Below are 19103 nucleotides of genomic sequence, written 5' to 3' on the forward strand. Positions count from 1 at the left end.
TTGCTTGTGCTGAAACCTTTTGCTTGCACTGCCTAAGCAATTGCTTATGTGTTTGACAAAGGATCGTTACGGTTGTGCGAACATCGCACAGTAGGACAACGACGCTTCGTGCCCGAACTGGCAGCAGTAAAAACAGCGCAGAGCATCAGGGGGGTTTCTGTGTAGATCGATGGACAAAAATTGCCGTAAAAAGTCTAAAATAACAGGAAATTGATTAGATATGAATTCACAACATAACCTCTGGAATATGGAGCTTGAAACGGTATGAAAATGTAATCCTTAAACGAGAATGCCCTGAGTAAGCAAGAGCTCAAGCTGGTCCGGAGGTGCTTGAAAAAACGCAAGCAATTGCTTATCAAGACAAGTAAAAGGTTTGTTTTATGCATACGGTTTTAAGCAATTGCTTGTTTGGTAAGCATTTGCTTACGAGTAGTAAGCAATTGTTTGTGCTTGTAAGCAAAAGCTTTTGCTTATAAGCAATTGCTTGTTTGTGTGTATACCGTTTCAAGCAAAAGGCTAGCACAAGCAATTGCTTGTTTTTATGCATACGGCCCAAAGACTGGACACAAGAAATGAAGAAATTTCACAGTCAAAATTGATTTCTGAAAATTGCACAACTTAATTGTTTAATATTCAAGATCACCTGCATAGATAGGTCTATAGTTTAGTGCAATATATCAATTAAAAATAAAAAAATATTTCAGAAATTGAAATGGAATCAAACTACAGTGTATATCCTTGTACATTATGATCACGAGATGGCGCTAGATAAAAAGTTGATCTTGAAGTACCTGTATACTATCCTAATATTTTTTTCATCTGATTTCTCCATGGTAAATCAAGAATAGAATTACGCTAATCATATGTGTGCCTCAAATAAGAATATAGCACTTGAAAAATATTGATTTTGATGAAAAGAGAGAGAAAAACCCGACTCTCTCCCCTCCAAAAAAAAAAATATGTAAAAAAAAAGATAATAAAAGATAATTTTTTCAGTATCACCATTTGAGAACAGAAATTGAAGTATGAAAAATCTTCAGTCATACTATGCTGACCCTCAAATTGGCAATGTTCCAACAAGTGATACAGTTTGCAATGATGGTGTGTACATAAAATCAGATGCTTTTCTATAAAGATTGTCCACTACATCTTTTAGTTATGAAGGAGACAAGTTGCACCTTGATTAATAATAGAGGAAATAAGGAATTTGTGTAAAAAAAACCATACACTAAGCCTGTCACTTTGAAGTAAATTTGCAAATTTTAAGGTCGCCACAGACGATGAATTGATACTTTCAACCTTTATTTTGATGGCACTATATTGATTTTCTCTATTCTCTCTTTTCATTGAAATCTATCCCCCCAAAGTTTTCATTCTTCTTAAAACCTTTACCAGCCCCAGTCCGCTGTTAAAATTCATATACATGTAACTGAATCCGTAATCAGAATATAATCTCAATGCTTCATTTACATAAAACCAATATATACACATGTATATTATTTCTTTTTGCACTTGGCACATTCAGTTTGCTATCATTATAATTTCATTTACAGTAGTTGATAAGAACTGGCATGTATTTATAATTCATCCCTGTCTTCTCCAATACGAACAATCAGTGCTTCACCAGACTGAAGCTCAATAGAGTTCAGCATCACTTTCTCTCCATTCCTATCCATGTTCGAGCTTATTTCCACCACGCCCACATTCGCCGCTAGCGTCACGCCATTGGTCCGAAGTGCTCCAGCGTAATCACCAATCACGGGGCCGCTCTTGCCGAAGTTTATGGCCACCAGATAAGACGGGTACTGCGATTCGTCGGCGGCTGGTGCCCGCAGGAAAGAGAAGATGTTCTCGTTGACAACGGAATACTGGAGAGTGTTGGTGTGGAAGGCTGGGCGGACCTTGCGGATTTTCGTGAGGGACTTGTAGAGATTTAGCATCGATTTCGGGTCCTTGAGTTGCGACTATTGTTGAAAAGCAATTTGAGATAAATACGGTTCAATAACAGAATATCATGCAACCAATGAATAAAGTACTGTACCTCACTATCCTAGTCAGACAATTGGCGCTAAGGGCAAGTGCAGTTACATTTCGCCCGTTGTCACATCTAACACGAGGGTGAGGGAGGGGTAGACCTACTGAAATCGCAGCCTCAATATTTGGTATCGACTTCTTTGGTAGTTCATTAACTCAGATGAGCCCCGCCGTCAAACGGCGGAGTGTCGAGCTTAATTATTTAGTTAGTTATTTGAGTAGTTCATCAGATTGAATTTCATACTTTTGTTTCTTTCCTTTCCCTTCTCTTCTTATTTTTTTTTCCATTTTGCACCCCCTAAAAGTTGCACCACAGACACGTACCCCATCGCCCTCTGGACACGCCCTTGCAAATACATACTACTAGTATATCGACATTCAACTTTTTACCCACCTATACCTAAGCAACAAAAGAGGAATCCATCCATCAATCAAGCAAGTAATCAATCAATCAAAACGGAAAACACAAAATTATTTACGAAACAACAACAACCAAGAAAACACAAAACATCAAACCTATCAACTAAGAATTAAGTCAAATAATACACTACTCAAAAAAAGTTAAGGACCACTTTTTAAAACGTACATAAAGATTTTATACAAGGTGTTTTATTTCTGGAAATACCTCAGTACAACTGTCCTAAATGTCCTTAAACACGCTGTAATCAATTTCACGCATGGGTGGTTTCAGTTGTTGCACAATGTCTCTCGCATCACTGCACATCCTGAAAAGTGGGCCCCGAGGGGTATCAGCTACCGACATGAAGTGGTAAAAACGAATGTCTGAGTGTCTTTCAGGCAGTTCAGTAACGAGTGTGACCACCTCCTGCAGCAATAACGGCTTCACAGCGCTGTCTCATGGAGCTGATGAGGCGATTGATGTCTCTGACGTCCAGTGCATCCCATGCAGCCTCCAGAGCCACACCCAGCTGCTGCAGTCCAAGTGGATGGGCTTCGAGCTGCTCGAGACTCCTCCCCATCATGTCCCAGACGTGCTCTATCGGGTTTAAGTCCGGGGACCTCGCTGGCCACTCCATACGCTCAATCCCCTGGCCCTCAAGGAACTCGGTCACCACCCTAGCTCGGTGGGCACGGGCATTGTCATCCATGAAAAAGGATGTTTTGTCCCACATTTTCTGCAAATGGCACCACTATAGGTTCAAGGACCTCATCCCTGTACCTCACTCCTGTCATTGCTCCCCCTGGGACCACGTAGAGACGAGTACGGTTGGCGTAGGTGATGCCTCCCCACACCATGACGCTGCCTCCCCCATAACGGTCATGTTCTGCAATACAGGGGTCTGCAAATCTCTCTCCTGGTCGCCTCCAGACTCTCGAACGTCCATCATTGTGGTCAAGGGAAAATCTGCTCTCATCTGTGAACAGAACTCTACGCCATTGCTGTCTGGTCCATCTGACATGCTCCCGGGCCCAGTTGAGACGAATTCTTCTGTGAGCAGGGGTGAGTGGGACACACTGAGCTGGCCGTCTGGCATGCATATTGGCTCTGTGAAGTCGGTTACGGATTGTTTGAGTGGAAACAATCACTCCAGTTGCTGCAGCGAAGTCATTGTTGAGGCGGCGTGCACTGTGAAAGCGGTTGCGGAGGCTGAGATTCGTCAAGTAGCGATCATCTCTAGGGGTTGTTGAAACTGGTCGGCCACTGCGGGGTCTCTCGGAGTATAGCCCTGTCTCTCGGTGTCTTTGATTTGCTCTGCTAATGACACTGTGTGACACGCCCATCATTCTGGCTACTCTTCGCTGACTGAGGCCAGCTTCCAGCATCCCTAGGGCTCTGGCTACATCTGTTTCACTTAGGTGGTGTCTTGGCATTGCTGTTGTAGGCAAGTTGTTGATTGTACAGACTAAAGACGGAAAATGCTTTGGAAGACACTTGTCTTATGGCCCACTGCAATGATGCCAGAGACATCATGAAAGAACTGCATGTGTGAAATTGATGTCATTGTGTTTGATGGCATTCTGGACAGCTGTATCTTGGCATTGCTATTGTCAGCAAGTTGTTGATTGTAGAGACTAAAGACAGAAAATGCTTTGGAAGCCACTTTTGTACGGGCACATTGCAATGATGCAAGAGACATGAAAGAACTGCATGTGTGAAATTGATTTCATTGTGTTTGATGGCATCCTGGACAGCTGTATCTTGGCATTCAGCTGTTGTCAGCAATTTGTTGATTGTAGAGACTAAAGACAGAAAATGCATTTGAATCCACATTTGTACCACTTCACAATGGGCCCACTTTTCAGGATATGCAATAATGCGAGAGACATCATGCAACAACTGAAACCACCCATGTGTGAAATTGTTACAGGGTGTTTGAGGAGATTCAAGACAGCCATATTCGGGTATTTCTAGAAATACAACACCCGGTTTGAAAATTGTATACACACATTAAAAAGTGGTCCTTAACTTTTTTTGAGTAGTGTATTTCGGCCCAATACCTCTACGTTCATTCCAGTCAAGTAATTTTGATGGACCGGCAGCCAAGTCTTCTTTGCAGTACTGAAACCAGCATTTTTCTCCGTATTCCACTGCATAGGCGAACGCTCAGGGTCACGTGAGTAGGTCTCCCAGCAACACTGTAAATAATGATCATTGGTGTTTTGTTAGGGTTCTACAAATACTTGCCAAAACTGAACATTTTAGCGAAGGAGAAGATACAGCGGCTATTCTATTTACCATTTTACTCCTGCATTCTGCATGCAAGAAACCATACTAATTTCTAAAATGGTTTAGTTCAACATTGTTATCATTTATGAGTAGGAAGAGTGATGGTTCGATCTCGACAACGTCTTGAGAAATGCGATCCTGTCAATGGATACCTGTCAAGAATTGTGTACTGAAACATTGAGAAATAGAGGAGTTACACCACAAAAGTCCGCCATTGGCGTACCTGTGTAAAGAGTCGCGGGGACGTGAGACCCCCCCATTCTCAAGATCAACCCCTTCTACTGATTTCGTCATTCCGCTTCAATGGGGCCGGGGGGGGGGGGAGCAGTCTTATACACTCTTCCCTTCATGCACACGGCGTCCGCTAAATTTGTATACTCACGATTGGAAATCTGGGGCGCGTTATATGAAAGGATCGTCTTGTCGGGGATTTTATCTGTCGGAAATATTAATGCGTCGTATCCGACGGTTGTCATAGGAGTTGTGCTTCTCAGCTAACCAAACTCAAGGAAACTTGTCAGAGCTGACAACTTGTCAGACCAAAATGTCGATGAAACGCTTCCCATGTTCCCGGCGGTTGGCCATAAAATGTCCAAGCGGATTTTCTTTTTTATTCATCAAAAAATTAAAACCAATTACATCGGGATCTTGCGTCTTACCGGGTTGTTTTTGCCCCAAGGATCCTGTGTCTCTTCAAAGGTGACACTGATGTGTTCCATGCCCAGCTCCTCACCGTAGTAAGAGGTTGGTGTACCTGGTAGAAGAAGGTTCAGTACATTGGCAGCACGGGCAAACTGTTTGCCCAGTCTGTGCCCAGCTCGGAAATTATCATGGTTGCCGATCTGGTGGTATATTCAGAATATTCATTAAGGAAAATGTGTTACTAATTGATTTGTCGAGTTAGAATGTAGATATGCCTTTGCAAATGCTTAAAAAAAACTTCACATAACGTAATCACATTAACCCAAAACGGACGCGGATATCATAGAATGACACCGTTCGTGCAACACCCCCCCCCCCCCAAAGGCTTTATTTCACCTATGTTCCCCTCGCTGTGCGGGGTTGGTACTTTTTTAAGTCGAGTGTCACATAGATCTGAAACTTAAAGACACTACCCAGTTGGGCCACTTATCTTTCGTCCTAATCGTCCACTGGGAACTGCCCAGTTTGCATGGACACCTAAGACCCAGTTTGGCCACTTGTCCCTTGTCGGCACTAGCTTGTCTACTCTGAACTTCCCAGTTTGAATAGAAATCCCATGGGACCTACCATCCAGTTGTTCCACTTGCTCAATGGACCCCCCAGTTTAAATGAAAATGCCATGGACACATACCACCCAGTTGGGCCACTTGTCCCCTGTGGTAACCTTCATCCAGTCATCTACCAGTTGAAAGACCTTGGTTCCTGAGAGGTTGTCTGCGTTCAGACTGATCAGCTGGAAGTTGAAAGGGAAGTCGGCCTCCGGTTCGTCCACGGTGCCGTAATAGTCGAGAAGGTTAGCAGGGTCATCGTAAGTTTCGGTCATCATGAATCTTATTGAAAAAAATCACACAAAGATATATAGTGTTAATTACAAAAGATTGTTTTCAAATTAATCATAACTCACAAATTCCTTTAACCGTTTGTTTTGAGTACGCCGAACTGCGACCTACGGATTGTTTTGATATATTCCCCTTACGTGCGACCGAACAGACCTGTCTTGCTCTTTGTATTAGTTCTTAATAATTTTGATATATGTATTTCAAACATAGGGATAAAATGAATGTGTTTCCTAATAATTATGTCGATAGCCTGACTAACAATTGAAAATGGCCCAAAATAATAATTTCATCAAATTTGTCAACAGTTAGGTGATTAAAAAGTGATACGTTTTACATACAACCTATAGTTCCAATAGCGTACCTACGGGGGGGGGGCAGAGGGGGCAGACTGCCCCCCCCTGACGAGTCACAACCCATGCAAGGGACATATCCCTGCCCCCCTGACGAGTCTTGAAGACCTTTTTTTTTTTTGCTTGTCAAATTTTGTTCTGGTACGAAATCCTTTATTTGTGGTTGAAGACCCTTTTTTTTGGCTTGTCAAATTGTTTGGCGGACGAATTTGCCCCCCCCCCTGTGGAAAATCCTAAGTACGCCACTGTATAGTTCTAACAATCAGTTGGTAGATTGTTAATCAGCATAATCTCACTGGTTACTTCTATCATTGGTGTGTAATCGTGGAGGAATCCCAATATTGGCATGAGATAACATCAGGGTCCCGTCTTACAAAGAGTTACGAGTGAACCAATTAACCACAACCACTAGCGTACCTACGGGGGGGGCAGGGGGGCACTCTGCCCCCCCCCCCCCCCCTGACGAGATTTTGAAGACCTTTTTTTTTTTTTTTTTTTTTTTTTTTTTTTTTTTTTTTTTTTTTTTTTTTTTGCTTGTCAAATTTTTTCTGTTACGAAAATCTTTATTTTGTATTGATGACCCTTTTTTTTTGTCAATTTTTTTTCTGGTACGAAAATCTTTATTTTGTATTGATGACCCTTTTTTTTTTTTTTTTGCTTGTCAAATTTTTGGGCGGCCAATTTTGCCCCCCCTGTGGAAAATCCTAGGTACGCCACTGACCACAACTATGGAAAGCCAGCAACGTCAACATCTGAAATACATGTTTATTTAAAATATGTTCTAGGTATGGTCTATATTCATTTTTTTCTTGAGAATTCAGTGTACTTATTTTTGTTTACAAAGACATTGTGCAAATTTCCTGAAGAAAAAATTAAGACTTCGATGGATTTCCATATACTTGAGGTTGATCGGATCAATCGTAACTCTTTGTAAGACGACAGTGAAATGATATGTATAGATGTATATTACTATTTTAACCAACAAGTATTATTGTTTGGAGACATTAGGGAGCTTTGGTACCGCAACACAGAACGGATTCAATAACGCAGTGGATATATTGAAAATAAACCCGTCAAATTATAAAGAACAGCTAGGAACCGAAACAGCAGTTTCTTCCAGAGTATCGGAGCTGACGAAAAATGCAAATAATGTCGTTTGCCCATCCGGGGCGAAACTGCTCTTTTAATTTGATTCACCAGTTTTCGACAAAGACTTCTTGGTTGTTCATTGTCATGACGGACATTTGACAATAGATTTTCTATGTTTTTTATTCCGTTCTGCGCCGCAGTGCTAAAACTCCCAATTGATCAACGGTCACAGTCACACCGTCTAAACTGACCCCAGACCGATCAAAGCTATTACGTTATTACCAATGACATACTATCGATCGGTTTGGATTCAGTTTCGTCGGTGTGACTGTACACACTAAGAAATAAAGGTTCAAAATTGAACCCCGAAAGGTTGATGCAAAATCAGCAACCCTAGGGGTTCAAAAATTGAACCCCTGATTGGGGTTCAAAACTGCACCCCTAAATTTTAAATTGAACCCCTAGGGGTGCAGTTTTGAACCCGCAGGGTGCAAAAATGAACCCCAACCAGGGGTTCAATTTTTGAACCCCAATCAGGGGTTCAATTTTTGAACCCATAGGGTGCTGATTTTGCATCAACCTTTCGGGGTTCAATTTTGAACCTTTATTTCTTAGTGTGTAGCATATAAGCGCTCTACACCTGTCCTGTTGGTGATTTCATATATACCTGTAATTAGGCTCAATGCTGTATTTATCCATGACATCAGATCTCCAGGATTTAATAGAAATGTGGTGCTCGGGGTGATTGAACGTGTAGTTGTGAAGGAGACTAAACCACTGGGGCTAAATACCGGAAAATAAACGATTATAAATTGAGAATTTAAGAAAAAGATCCATTCAAATTGTTTACTTAATATTATTATTTTCTAAAAGTACTTTGTTTTTGGAGCTATGATTTAAGGGCACAAAAATTGTATAAAGAACAAAGCGATTTGTATCAACTGTTACGTTTAACTTCTATGGGCCCTGCAAAACATTGGTGATTGCAGGTCCATTATAGGGAGGCGGGGGCCTACGCCTAAAACGAGAATGCTGAGAATATGCGATTTTCTGTTGTTTAACACAGCTATACCATTTGGATACATGATAATCTTTTTACATGTTGCAGAAAACATTAGAATGATAAAAATGAAATAATAAAGTATAGGTGAGTCTACCTCTTGTGACCACATAGAGAAATCTTCTAGGAGAAATTCGACTGCGGAAATGTAAATAACACATTTTGGCATGATTTTCTTGAAAACTGCATCACATTATTGAACATTATGCAGACTAAGATTTAATAAAGTATTTTGAAAATTATCATAGGCCTAGTCGTTTCCTAAAGCAGCAGTTTGAAAACTTAGCATAATTTTGTAAAGCATATGTTTTTGTTGAAAAGTTTTTACCATCGTACACTTCCTCATCGTAAAAACGATGTTTACAGTTGTTAGCACGACATTTAAGCCCGTCACTAATTGGTTTAAACTTTTAAACTGTTTAAAAAGTTTTCAACAACTTGTTAAAAAAGTTTAAACAATCAATTAAAAGTTTCACCAACTGTTGTTAGGATGATGGGCTTAAAGAGCGTGAATCAGATATGTGACAGGGTGACGAAACAGTGTTATCATGGCAGTCAATTACATGATTCATAAATTTGTGAAAATTCAGTTTCGCTGTAAGGCAAGATTTTAAATGAATATAGAACCAATGTCATACATTACTCTGTATATTACGTCGAGAAAATAGCCAGGGAGAGTATTTATTACCGATTACTTCAACGCTAATTCTTACCCTGGTTTCTTTGCCAGTTGGTTTATATGCTGGATCAGGAGGTTCATCCCTCATAAAATGATCTTCAATGAGTTGGGCTACAGCATCCACTCGGAGACCGTCTGCACCTCTCTCCATCCAGAAACGAACTACATCCTTTAACATTCAAAATAAATGTGCTATTATAATGCAGGTTTAATTAGATTTGAGGCACTAATGAGCTATATAATATCTGCTACTTCTTTTACTGCTGCTAATGCTGCTATAAAGGGGCAGAGTTTATCTAGAGATATTCTCATTATGAAATACCTGGGGCGCTTTGAACGTACTGTTTCATTTATCAAATTTATCGGTAGATTAGCTATAGGCGTTCTTTTTTCAATGAAAGGACAAAAACACTAAGTAATCTGCTGTTATAAGTAAACGAGCAATATGCTTTAGATAATACGGGTTGTACGAAATATATCGTGAACGAACATTGACGAAGATATGTACTATCATTTATGCTCTATATTATACTGTTTTTTTTCTGTTTTTTTTTTACGAAGTAAGAATGCCCTTCTGTAAAATTGTACTTGATTTGTATTACTTTATATTACTTTGTATTATGTTTTAAATGGAAATGAAATAAAGAATTGAATAGAATGATGAAAGTAAGATGTTCAGTGGTATTTTGTGCCCATCAAAGTCAGAAAGGAGAGTTAAAAATGCGTTGCATCACACATCTTGCATGGGAAGGACCTCCACAGCATGATCTCGACATTCAAATTCTCATAACTATCTTATTGTTTTCCCAATTTTTATCAAGCTTTTCATTGATCTTATTCTTTGATATTCCGTATTCAAGCTGATTTGTTCTAAGGGTTTCGTTTTCCTTTAATAACACCTTTTTTCCAAATCAAACATCATACCAAATTACCTTCATTTCATCTCTGACCACACCGTCAATGTAGTTTAGATCAGGTTGTTCTTTCAGGAAAGCATGCATGTAAAATTGCTGTCTTTCCTCACCCCACTCCCATACTGAGCCTCCGAAAACACTGATCTAAATTCATTGGGGAAAAACACAGAACATTGAGCTATATGTATATGAAAATATATACGATAATCACTTCCAATACACTCTCTCTTACTTGTGAGTATCAAGAGTGTAAACTAACTACTATTAGGAACACATCGAGAGAAATAGAATATAAATATATATATAGCGGGTCCAAGTTTAAGAAAAAAAATTTTAATGATAAAGTAGGCCTATTGAAACTTGTTTAAGGAAACTGAATAGAAAAAATGGAATGAAAAAGTTTTTCCCCTTTTCCTTCTTTCTTTTCTTTCTTTTTTTCTTTCTTTCTTTCTTTCTTTCTTTCTTTCTTTCTTTCTTTCTTTCTTTCTTTCTTTCTTTCTTTCTTTCTTTCTTTCTTTCTTTCTTTCTTTCTTTCTTTCTTTCTTTCTTTCTTTCTTTCTTTCTTTCTTTCTTTCTTTCTTTCTTTCTTTCTTTCTTTCTTTCTTTCTTTCTTTCTTTCTTTCTTTCTTTCCTTTTCTCTCTCTCTCCCTCTCTCTCTCTCTGTCTTTTTTTTTTTTTTTTTTTTTTTTGGGGGGGGGGGGGGAACCTCCATCCCACTATGCCAGTAGAAATGGATACCTAGTGGGTGTTTCATAAAGCTGTTCGTAAGTTAAGAACGACTGGTGATCATTTGTGGTAAATGGTATATACCAAAATGTTCATTGGCCATTTGGCGGTGGTTTAGCGCGTAAGAAAGGTTCACCACTCGTTATTAAAGGAGAATGAAACTCTTGGAGCAAGTTAGCTTTTGTGAAAGCAGAAAAATAAAAAAATAAGACCAACAAAAGTTTGAGTAAAATAGGACTAGCAATAAAAGAGTTATGAGCATTTGAATGTCGAGATCACTAATGCTATGGAGATCCTCCCATTGGCAATGCGACCAAGATCTGTGATGTCACACACGTACAACTCTCCCATTTGGACACTGAAAATATACCCCAAAACATTTCTTTTTGCTCATTCTAATCATATGACAAACGATTCATCAATGATATAATGTTGTGAAACCTCTGTACTTGTCATCTCATAAAGAGAACACCTCACCTTGTGATAGACTCTATAAAAGTGAGAATATAAGTGAAATAAGTACTAAAGTAATGAGGGAGTTGTACGTGTGTGATATCACAGATCTTGGTCGCATTGCCGATGGGAGGATCTACATGGCACTAGTGATCTCAATATTCAAATGCTCATAACTTTCTTATTATTCATTCAATCTTCCTCAAACTTTCAACAATGTGTTCCTTTGATTTTTCTCTTTGATATGGATTCAGCTGGTTTCAAGGGTTTCATTCTCCTTTAAAGTCACTCTTAACTTATACGAACAGCTTTATGAAACGGCCCCCAGGTTGACTTACCCAATTGTTAGGCAAACATTCCCGAGGGTCATCCGAACTACAACCAGCTTTCGGGTCTTTCCAAATGTAATAGTCCCGATATGGGTTCTGGTAGTCCCGACTCTTTCTACTTTCTAAAAACCAAGGATGCTGGTCGCTCGAGTGGTTTGGTACGAAATCCAAGATCACTTTGATTCCTGTAAAGGCAAATATGTGTTAAAATCAGGACAAAAGAAAAATGATCACTTTTTTTATAAGGAGATGGGCGTCAATAAATAGACGGCTTGATAACCCCAAATGGTTCAATTTAGTACAACAAGTACAAAGGCCTCACGAATGCGACGAATAAATATTATAAAAGACAGAGACAACACAAAATTTCAGACTAACTTAACTTGTAGTATTAGTGCTTATAAATGTAATAGTTTCCATGTGAGAAAATGTAAAATAGACAAGAGCGCAAAGAAAAAAGGAAAACGACAATCGGAGAAAGGGAATGAAAAATAGACATTGAAAAGGTGAGAAAATACATTTAATTAATTCCGATAAAACAATAAAAGTAATCGCAAATAGAGATAGAGATAGGGAAAGATTTAGTGATAGGGAATTCACCTAATCGATGTGCTTCCTTAATCAATTCGTCGTAGTCATCGAGGGTTCCAAAGACCGGATCGATGTCCTTGAAATCAGATATATCATATCCGAAGTCGGCGAAAGGGGACCGGAAGAATGGACTGATCCATATCGCTCCTACATCGATGTCGACGAAATATTGGAGGCGGCTTGTTATTCCTACATTTAGAGGTGGAGAGACGGAGGGGGAGGAAAGAGGGGGGAGGAGAGAGGGGGAGGAGAGAGGGGGGACGGGGAGACAATATAGTATAATTTGTATAAATGAGTAGACTTCATTCACATTAATTGGTATTTTTTCCGAGCGAATCTCATAATTCGTAAACATATAAATCGAGTATTCTAGATTTGCAATATACTTTTTTCATGACATAGGTGAGTTATATCGGTTTAATTTCACTTGGTCTACAGGAAGTGGTCTACTTCTAATACAGTCTGTCTGATATCACATAGGCCAAACCATTTTGTCTACTATCTACTATCATTTTGGTCTAATTGTATTTTGGTATATATATACGCTACACTAATATTCACTCAGTATGAAATTAAGTCCAATGCCATTCGCACTTCGTCTCATTATGTTGTACTTTGTCAACAGAAAATTTGATTCATAAAACATTCGGAACTACGTGATACAGGATGTTTGACCAAGTGGATATTAGACGAAATGGATATAGCCCAACTGGAATTTAGAAAAAAATGCTTAATGGGCTGAATGGTAATTCGACCAATGATTATTAGACAAAATAGTAGTAGACGAATTTGTAGTTCTGGGGAGCGTTTCATGAAAGGACTTGTCAGACGGTTTTTCCGACAAGTCCCATTTTATCCGACAGTTGCCGTAGTAACAGTGCTTCTTAGTCAATCAAAGTCAAGGAAAGTTGTCAGATCTGACAACTCGTCGGACAAAAATGTTGATGAAACACCCCCCTGATAAAAAAACATTCGGTCACAGGGGCGGATCTAGCTTTTTTTTTTTCCAAGGAGGGGATTTGACCGAGAACTTTGACAACCAAAAAAAAAAGGTTCAGTATAAAATGAAGGTAATCTGGGGTTGCATGGCTCCAAAATGTAGGTCATTACTTTTTTTTTTACTTGGCAGCCCGGGGGGGGGGGGGAGTTAAACCCCCATATCTCCCTGATCCGCCCGCCACTGGGTCACAACGTGGCTCGATGTACAAAGTCTAACTCATTGTTGCTAAAAAGTCGAATTTGAGAAACATTTGACAAACAGTCTACGATCCTTGCAGTGCTGCAATAAGTTAATCTAAGAATACTTTGTAATAACGTTGAATAAAACAATTATGGTGATAAAGTTTTAGTGGGATCAAAGATCTACAAGCATAAAGGGTGATACTATATACGTGTAGCTCTTCTGTAACACGTGCAACTAAGTATTTGAGTTCATAGTCTGTTTATGATGGAAACCGACGACTATAAAGATGATGACGACGACGATGACGACCATGATAACTAAGATGATGTAATGATGACGATGGTATGGTTGTGGTTACAATGACACCAGTCGTTGATAAATGAATACATTTATTATGATTAGAGTAATACGAGTTACATGTATGTTAATGCACATTCACTTTAGGTTATGCATGTGTGTATCTTACTAGTCTCGAGAACACCTGTAATCTTTTTGTACTGTGAAATCTTACATACATTGGGTAAAAATTACAAAAACGTGGTATTTAGCGAATGAATTCACCTTACAATTTTCATGTAACTAGAACGTTTAATTCCCTTCTTTCTGATAAATTGCAGAAAATGTCCTATTATAACAATTTAAAGAATGATTCTGTTATTTTATATGTATATCTTCTTTTTTTTAAACTTTGTTTTCGTAAAATCTTCTGTTTTTACAGTGTATGACGGAAACACAGATAGGTTTTACAAAACAGCACAGAATGATAGGTATACGAATATTGAAACGAACCTTTAAGGTCACCAACACCATCGCCATCGGAGTCCATGAAAGATCTTGGGTAGATCTGATAAATAATCGTGTTCTTCCACCATTCCTTCCAGCCGAACTGACGAGCCTCCGACATCATCCCAATGTTATTTATACGGAGATCGCCAACAGCGAGCAAGCAGACGACAACCAGGAGAAAATTTCGCGCCATTTCTTAAAAAGTTATAATACATCCAAATGTGGGCCTATATTGGTAGTGTTATTATGGTCAGGGCCATATGTGAAGTGTACCTCGAACACTGTAGGCTATACGGTATACAGATAGACAAAATATTCACATATGGCACAATCTTTCTACTAACTTCACTACATGAATTTGGATTGAAACCCTTCACTGCCTGATGGGAATGCGCGAACTTGGCTATATACTCAGTAGGTGCCTTGCTTCAGTTCGAAAATCAACACAAACTAAACTGCATGTATCGAGGGTTGCGAACAATAGTTGGTTCGAAATCTTCAAACATTTACACAGTTGTCAAATATTAATTCACCGGGCTTACGATGCGTGACTTTGAATATGAACACACATTTAAAAGAAAATTGCGTGTTTATTGTTCATTGGGAAAATCGAAATGGTAAGTTGGATCGAGGACCTTAAGGGGTTAGGCGCGGATCCAGCCGGGTGTTGTTAAAACACAAAATGGCCCCTGGGCGAAATATGGTATTGCAGTGGCGTAATGAGCCAAAAAGTTTGCGGGTGCTACATATGGCGTATCGCGAGCGAGCGAGCAAAAATGTCGATATTTTATTACAAAAATCAAATTTCGTTATAGATTTAACTTAATATTCAGAAAGTAATATCACATTTCACTCTTCTCTACAAGGGCGTAGGCTGGGAGGGGGTGCACCGGTACCCTCCCGCTGAGGCAGAGGAGTTCCGACACGGGCAAGCAAAACGAAATTTGTACCCCTTCTTCTGCTTTCAACAGCTGAAAATGTGCACCCCGCTCCATACCACTTTAGTTCCACCTCCCCACGATGTGCACCTCCCCATTCCCAAACCAGCCCACGCCCTTGCTCTATTTCCTTTTCTTTCATATTCTCTAGCGCTTTTTTTTCTTGGTCGTGATTTTTTTTCCAAGCCCCCCCCCCCCCATCCGTACGCCACTGTGATATTGTGTGTAATCCATCAGCTGGGTCCGCGCCAGGAAGGGGTACCCCAGGCTGAAAATGACATATCAGATAAGGAAAAATCAAACGGAACAAAATTTGAAACTTTGATCAAAATAACATATGAAAAAGTGGAGACATGACATTAAGTCCATGGATATTCATGATGACGTGTTTATAACTGTTTTCACAAAATATTGCTAAAATTTGAAATTTAATAACTTTGTTATCCGATTTTGATGAAATTTTCAGCATTTTGCTCTGTGAATTTTACTCTATTTATGAAGATGTAATTATTTTCAGCCCAGAGTACCCCTTTAGATTGTCTGAAAAACTTTAATCACCTTGATGAAAGGTCTGACCTGCAGATATAGGGGCAGGGGGTGATGATTTGTGTATCTTATGACTTTTCTATTATTATGAACGAATATTAAGATATCATGCCTGGCAATATAGATTTACTTTTCAGATCGACTAATTAAAAATTGATAAAATGTGCTTGGTTTTAAATATAATAATGGTGTGAAAACGAAGTATTTGCTATTTAACAGGGATGACGCAGATACATGAATCAGTCCAAGTGATGAAAATGTTTTCAAATATTATTTTATATTGAAAGAAATGGAATTTCATTCATTCATTAAAAAAGCGGCATAGTCAACAAATGGAAGGGTATGTGTAGTGCATCCAGACACGAATTATTTTCAAGCTAACAATTATTCAAGTAGCTAGTATTGTTGTGAATAACCGAAAAGCCACATAATTGCCATCAAGATGGACTTTCCTCACCCCTACCCCTAAAAATCTTAAGGAGGGTATAGACGCCCCTTAATATTTCCAAATGTTACGCCATTGGCCTAGCTCCTGATAGTTTGTCTGGTCGGGAAGATAAAACATTACGTGTTACCTTTGCTCGAGCAGGTTCACTGCTCTTGATGGTGCATGATCATTGATCGTGATCTACAGTCACGCCACGGGGGAGGAGGGGGGGGGGGGGTGAGGTGGGTTGGGTGGCCGAACGCCCCTTTTATTTCTCAAGGGGACAAATGGAGTTTTTACATGAGTTAATTATATCAGGGGAGGCCCGAGACAAGGAGAGTATTGATAAGAGTGGCCTTGAATAATCCCTATACTTTTTCAACGATTTAGAAAGGACCCTTGTAGTGAAAAGAAAGGATTAGACCAGGGACCGGGTACATCTTTTTTTTCCTTCTTTCTTCGTACTTATTTTTCTTTCTTCTTCTTCCTCCTCCTCTTTCTTCTTCTATTTTCCCTCCTACTTCTCGTTTTTCCCAGGTGATCCTGCAGTGTCATAAGTAAATAGACCGGACTGTAGTTCGCAATCGCTTGAAATAATATTGATATGATCTTTATTTGTTTTAAATCTTCAGATTCAATTTGAATAATGCATGCTGCACAGGCTGATAAAATATTAATACATTTTTTCTAGATACAATACACTTCAAAATGACACAAAATCCACGAAGATATTGAATTCACTGGCGGAAATCTTATAACAATCATAAATTTCTCTAGGAATTTCAAATTCCCAGGGAAAGAGAAGAAGTAGAAGAAGAAGAAGAAGAGGAAGATGGAGATGGAGAAGAAGAAAAAAAAGAAGAAGAAGAGGTAGAGGAAGAGGAAGAAGAAGAAAAAAAAGAGGAAGAAAAGAAGAAGACGTACGAGAAGAAAAGAGGAATGTTGGAAAGAGGGTGAATTTTTGAAGAATAACGGTAAAAAAAAATTACGGGACAGAAGGCAAAGAAAAAAAAAGAGAAGATGAAAAAAAAAGAGAGACACAGAGAACACCATGGAAAAGAGGAGATAATTAACACAAAATGAAAATTACTCGATGTGAATTTCAATAGAATCGATTTGAATATAACTGCTCCGTGGAAAAGAAAATCAAGGCAACCAAGCAAACCCATCATCCAGAAAAAGAAGGCAGAAACAATGGTCAAAATGAATGTAGAATGCATACAAAACTTGGTGAAAAATTGATAATGGAATTTTGTCTCTGAAAATTTGTGAAGAATTTGATATTTTTAAGGTAATAGCAAATTTATCGTGTCATCAAAAAGCTAATTGTGCACTTTACACTCTGCTGTCTTATTGAAATAATACAATATTCCCGTAAAAAGTAATTTAAGTAGTATTTCCACTTCATGATCGAATGCATTCATACAAGCAGGAGGTTTCTTCGACCCTCCGTTTATTTATTTATTTTCTTTTTATCTTGAAATGACAATACTTTAGACAGACACAATGTCAACAACTGAATACCAGTAATGACAAGGGATGATTTTATTTTTGGTCTGGTTTGGTTTCGTTATATTTACCGTTTAAAAATCTCAACAAAGTACATTGTACAAAATATTGAGAGTAAATATATAAATACTTAAAAATATATTCGGATTGATCACTTTATTCAGAGCCATTGATATAATGACTCTGTTTTTCCTAGAGGTCCAACATCTATTGACATTGCCTACCGTAATGAATCCATTATCAATTATTAATCATGCTCACATCGGGCAAATGATATTTTCGTAATTTGTCTTTGAAATATTGCATGCTTTGGAACTACGACACCCAGAAACCAAAGCATGTGCCACATATCCATTGAGTAATACACTCGTAAATATATTGATACCGTAACATAATATCTATTATTTTGATTGAGCCGAGAAAAAATTGAGGTGACAGAACTAAATGGAAAAAATAGAGGAGAGATAGGCCTAATGAGACGAGATAAGCAGGATGATATGAGGATAAAAAGATAAAAAAGAAAGATAAAAGATAAAAATGATAAAAGAGAAAAAATGATAAAAGAGAGAAAGAGGAGAGAGAGAGAAAGAGAGAGAGAGAGAGGGGGGGGGGGGAAGGGGGGGGGGTGATGGAAGGCACAAAAGATAGAGATGAATCATGAAAAGTATTAGAAATTAATAATTGTTTAAGTAGAGATTGTCTGACACCACTTTTGCAAATTAGCCGATATTTTAATAAATGGAGCCTAAATTAAATGGGGTCTGTGGTTTGAAAAAGTCCGGTTACAATAAACCTAAACTCATTGCTGACAAATTTTGTGACCCCGCCGCGGCAATTTTTTTTTAACTGCCCACTTGAAGACGTTTTATCTTCAATTCTTGCAGCATCGTTTAAGACCATTTTTTTTGGCGAAAATCGGAAAGATCGTTACGACATGTCAATCCAAAATCGCGTGATCGGCAACCAAGTGGGCGGGCGGGGGTAAACCCACAGTAAAATCTTGGTCTGAAAAAGCCCAGTCAAGGTGGAGATTCAAATTTCAGCACATTTGACGATCTAGTTATCCCTTTTCGGGACTAATAGATCTAACTAAAATGTATTTTCCCCCATCAAAGCACAATAGGAAATCCTAATGTACATGCATAGAGCTATAGCTCCATGGTACATGTAAACAAATTCTGGTTTCTTACGCAGACTCACTCAGAGTTTCAGAGCATGGCTTAAATTAAACCAGACTTCTGAATATAGGACATTTGGTT

At 38.8% G+C, this 19103-nt stretch overlaps 1 protein-coding gene across 1 annotated transcript; it reads right to left on the reverse strand.

Moving 5' to 3' along the window:
* Positions 1 to 595: 595 nt before the first annotated feature.
* On the reverse strand, positions 596 to 15561 carry LOC129277597 (probable maltase). Its single transcript, XM_064110125.1, has 10 exons — positions 14428 to 15561; positions 12465 to 12644; positions 11874 to 12049; positions 10375 to 10500; positions 9477 to 9611; positions 8371 to 8486; positions 6057 to 6255; positions 5383 to 5565; positions 4495 to 4632; positions 596 to 1964 (listed from the first exon to the last, which is right to left on the reverse strand). Exons 1-10 carry the CDS (start codon positions 14615 to 14617, stop codon positions 1578 to 1580), a joined length of 1830 nt encoding a protein of 609 aa, XP_063966195.1. The 5' UTR covers positions 14618 to 15561; the 3' UTR covers positions 596 to 1577.
* Positions 15562 to 19103: the final 3542 nt, after the last annotated feature.

This window comes from Lytechinus pictus, chromosome 15, assembly GCF_037042905.1.
Source record: "Lytechinus pictus isolate F3 Inbred chromosome 15, Lp3.0, whole genome shotgun sequence".
Classification (NCBI taxonomy): Eukaryota; Metazoa; Echinodermata; class Echinoidea; order Temnopleuroida; family Toxopneustidae; genus Lytechinus; species Lytechinus pictus.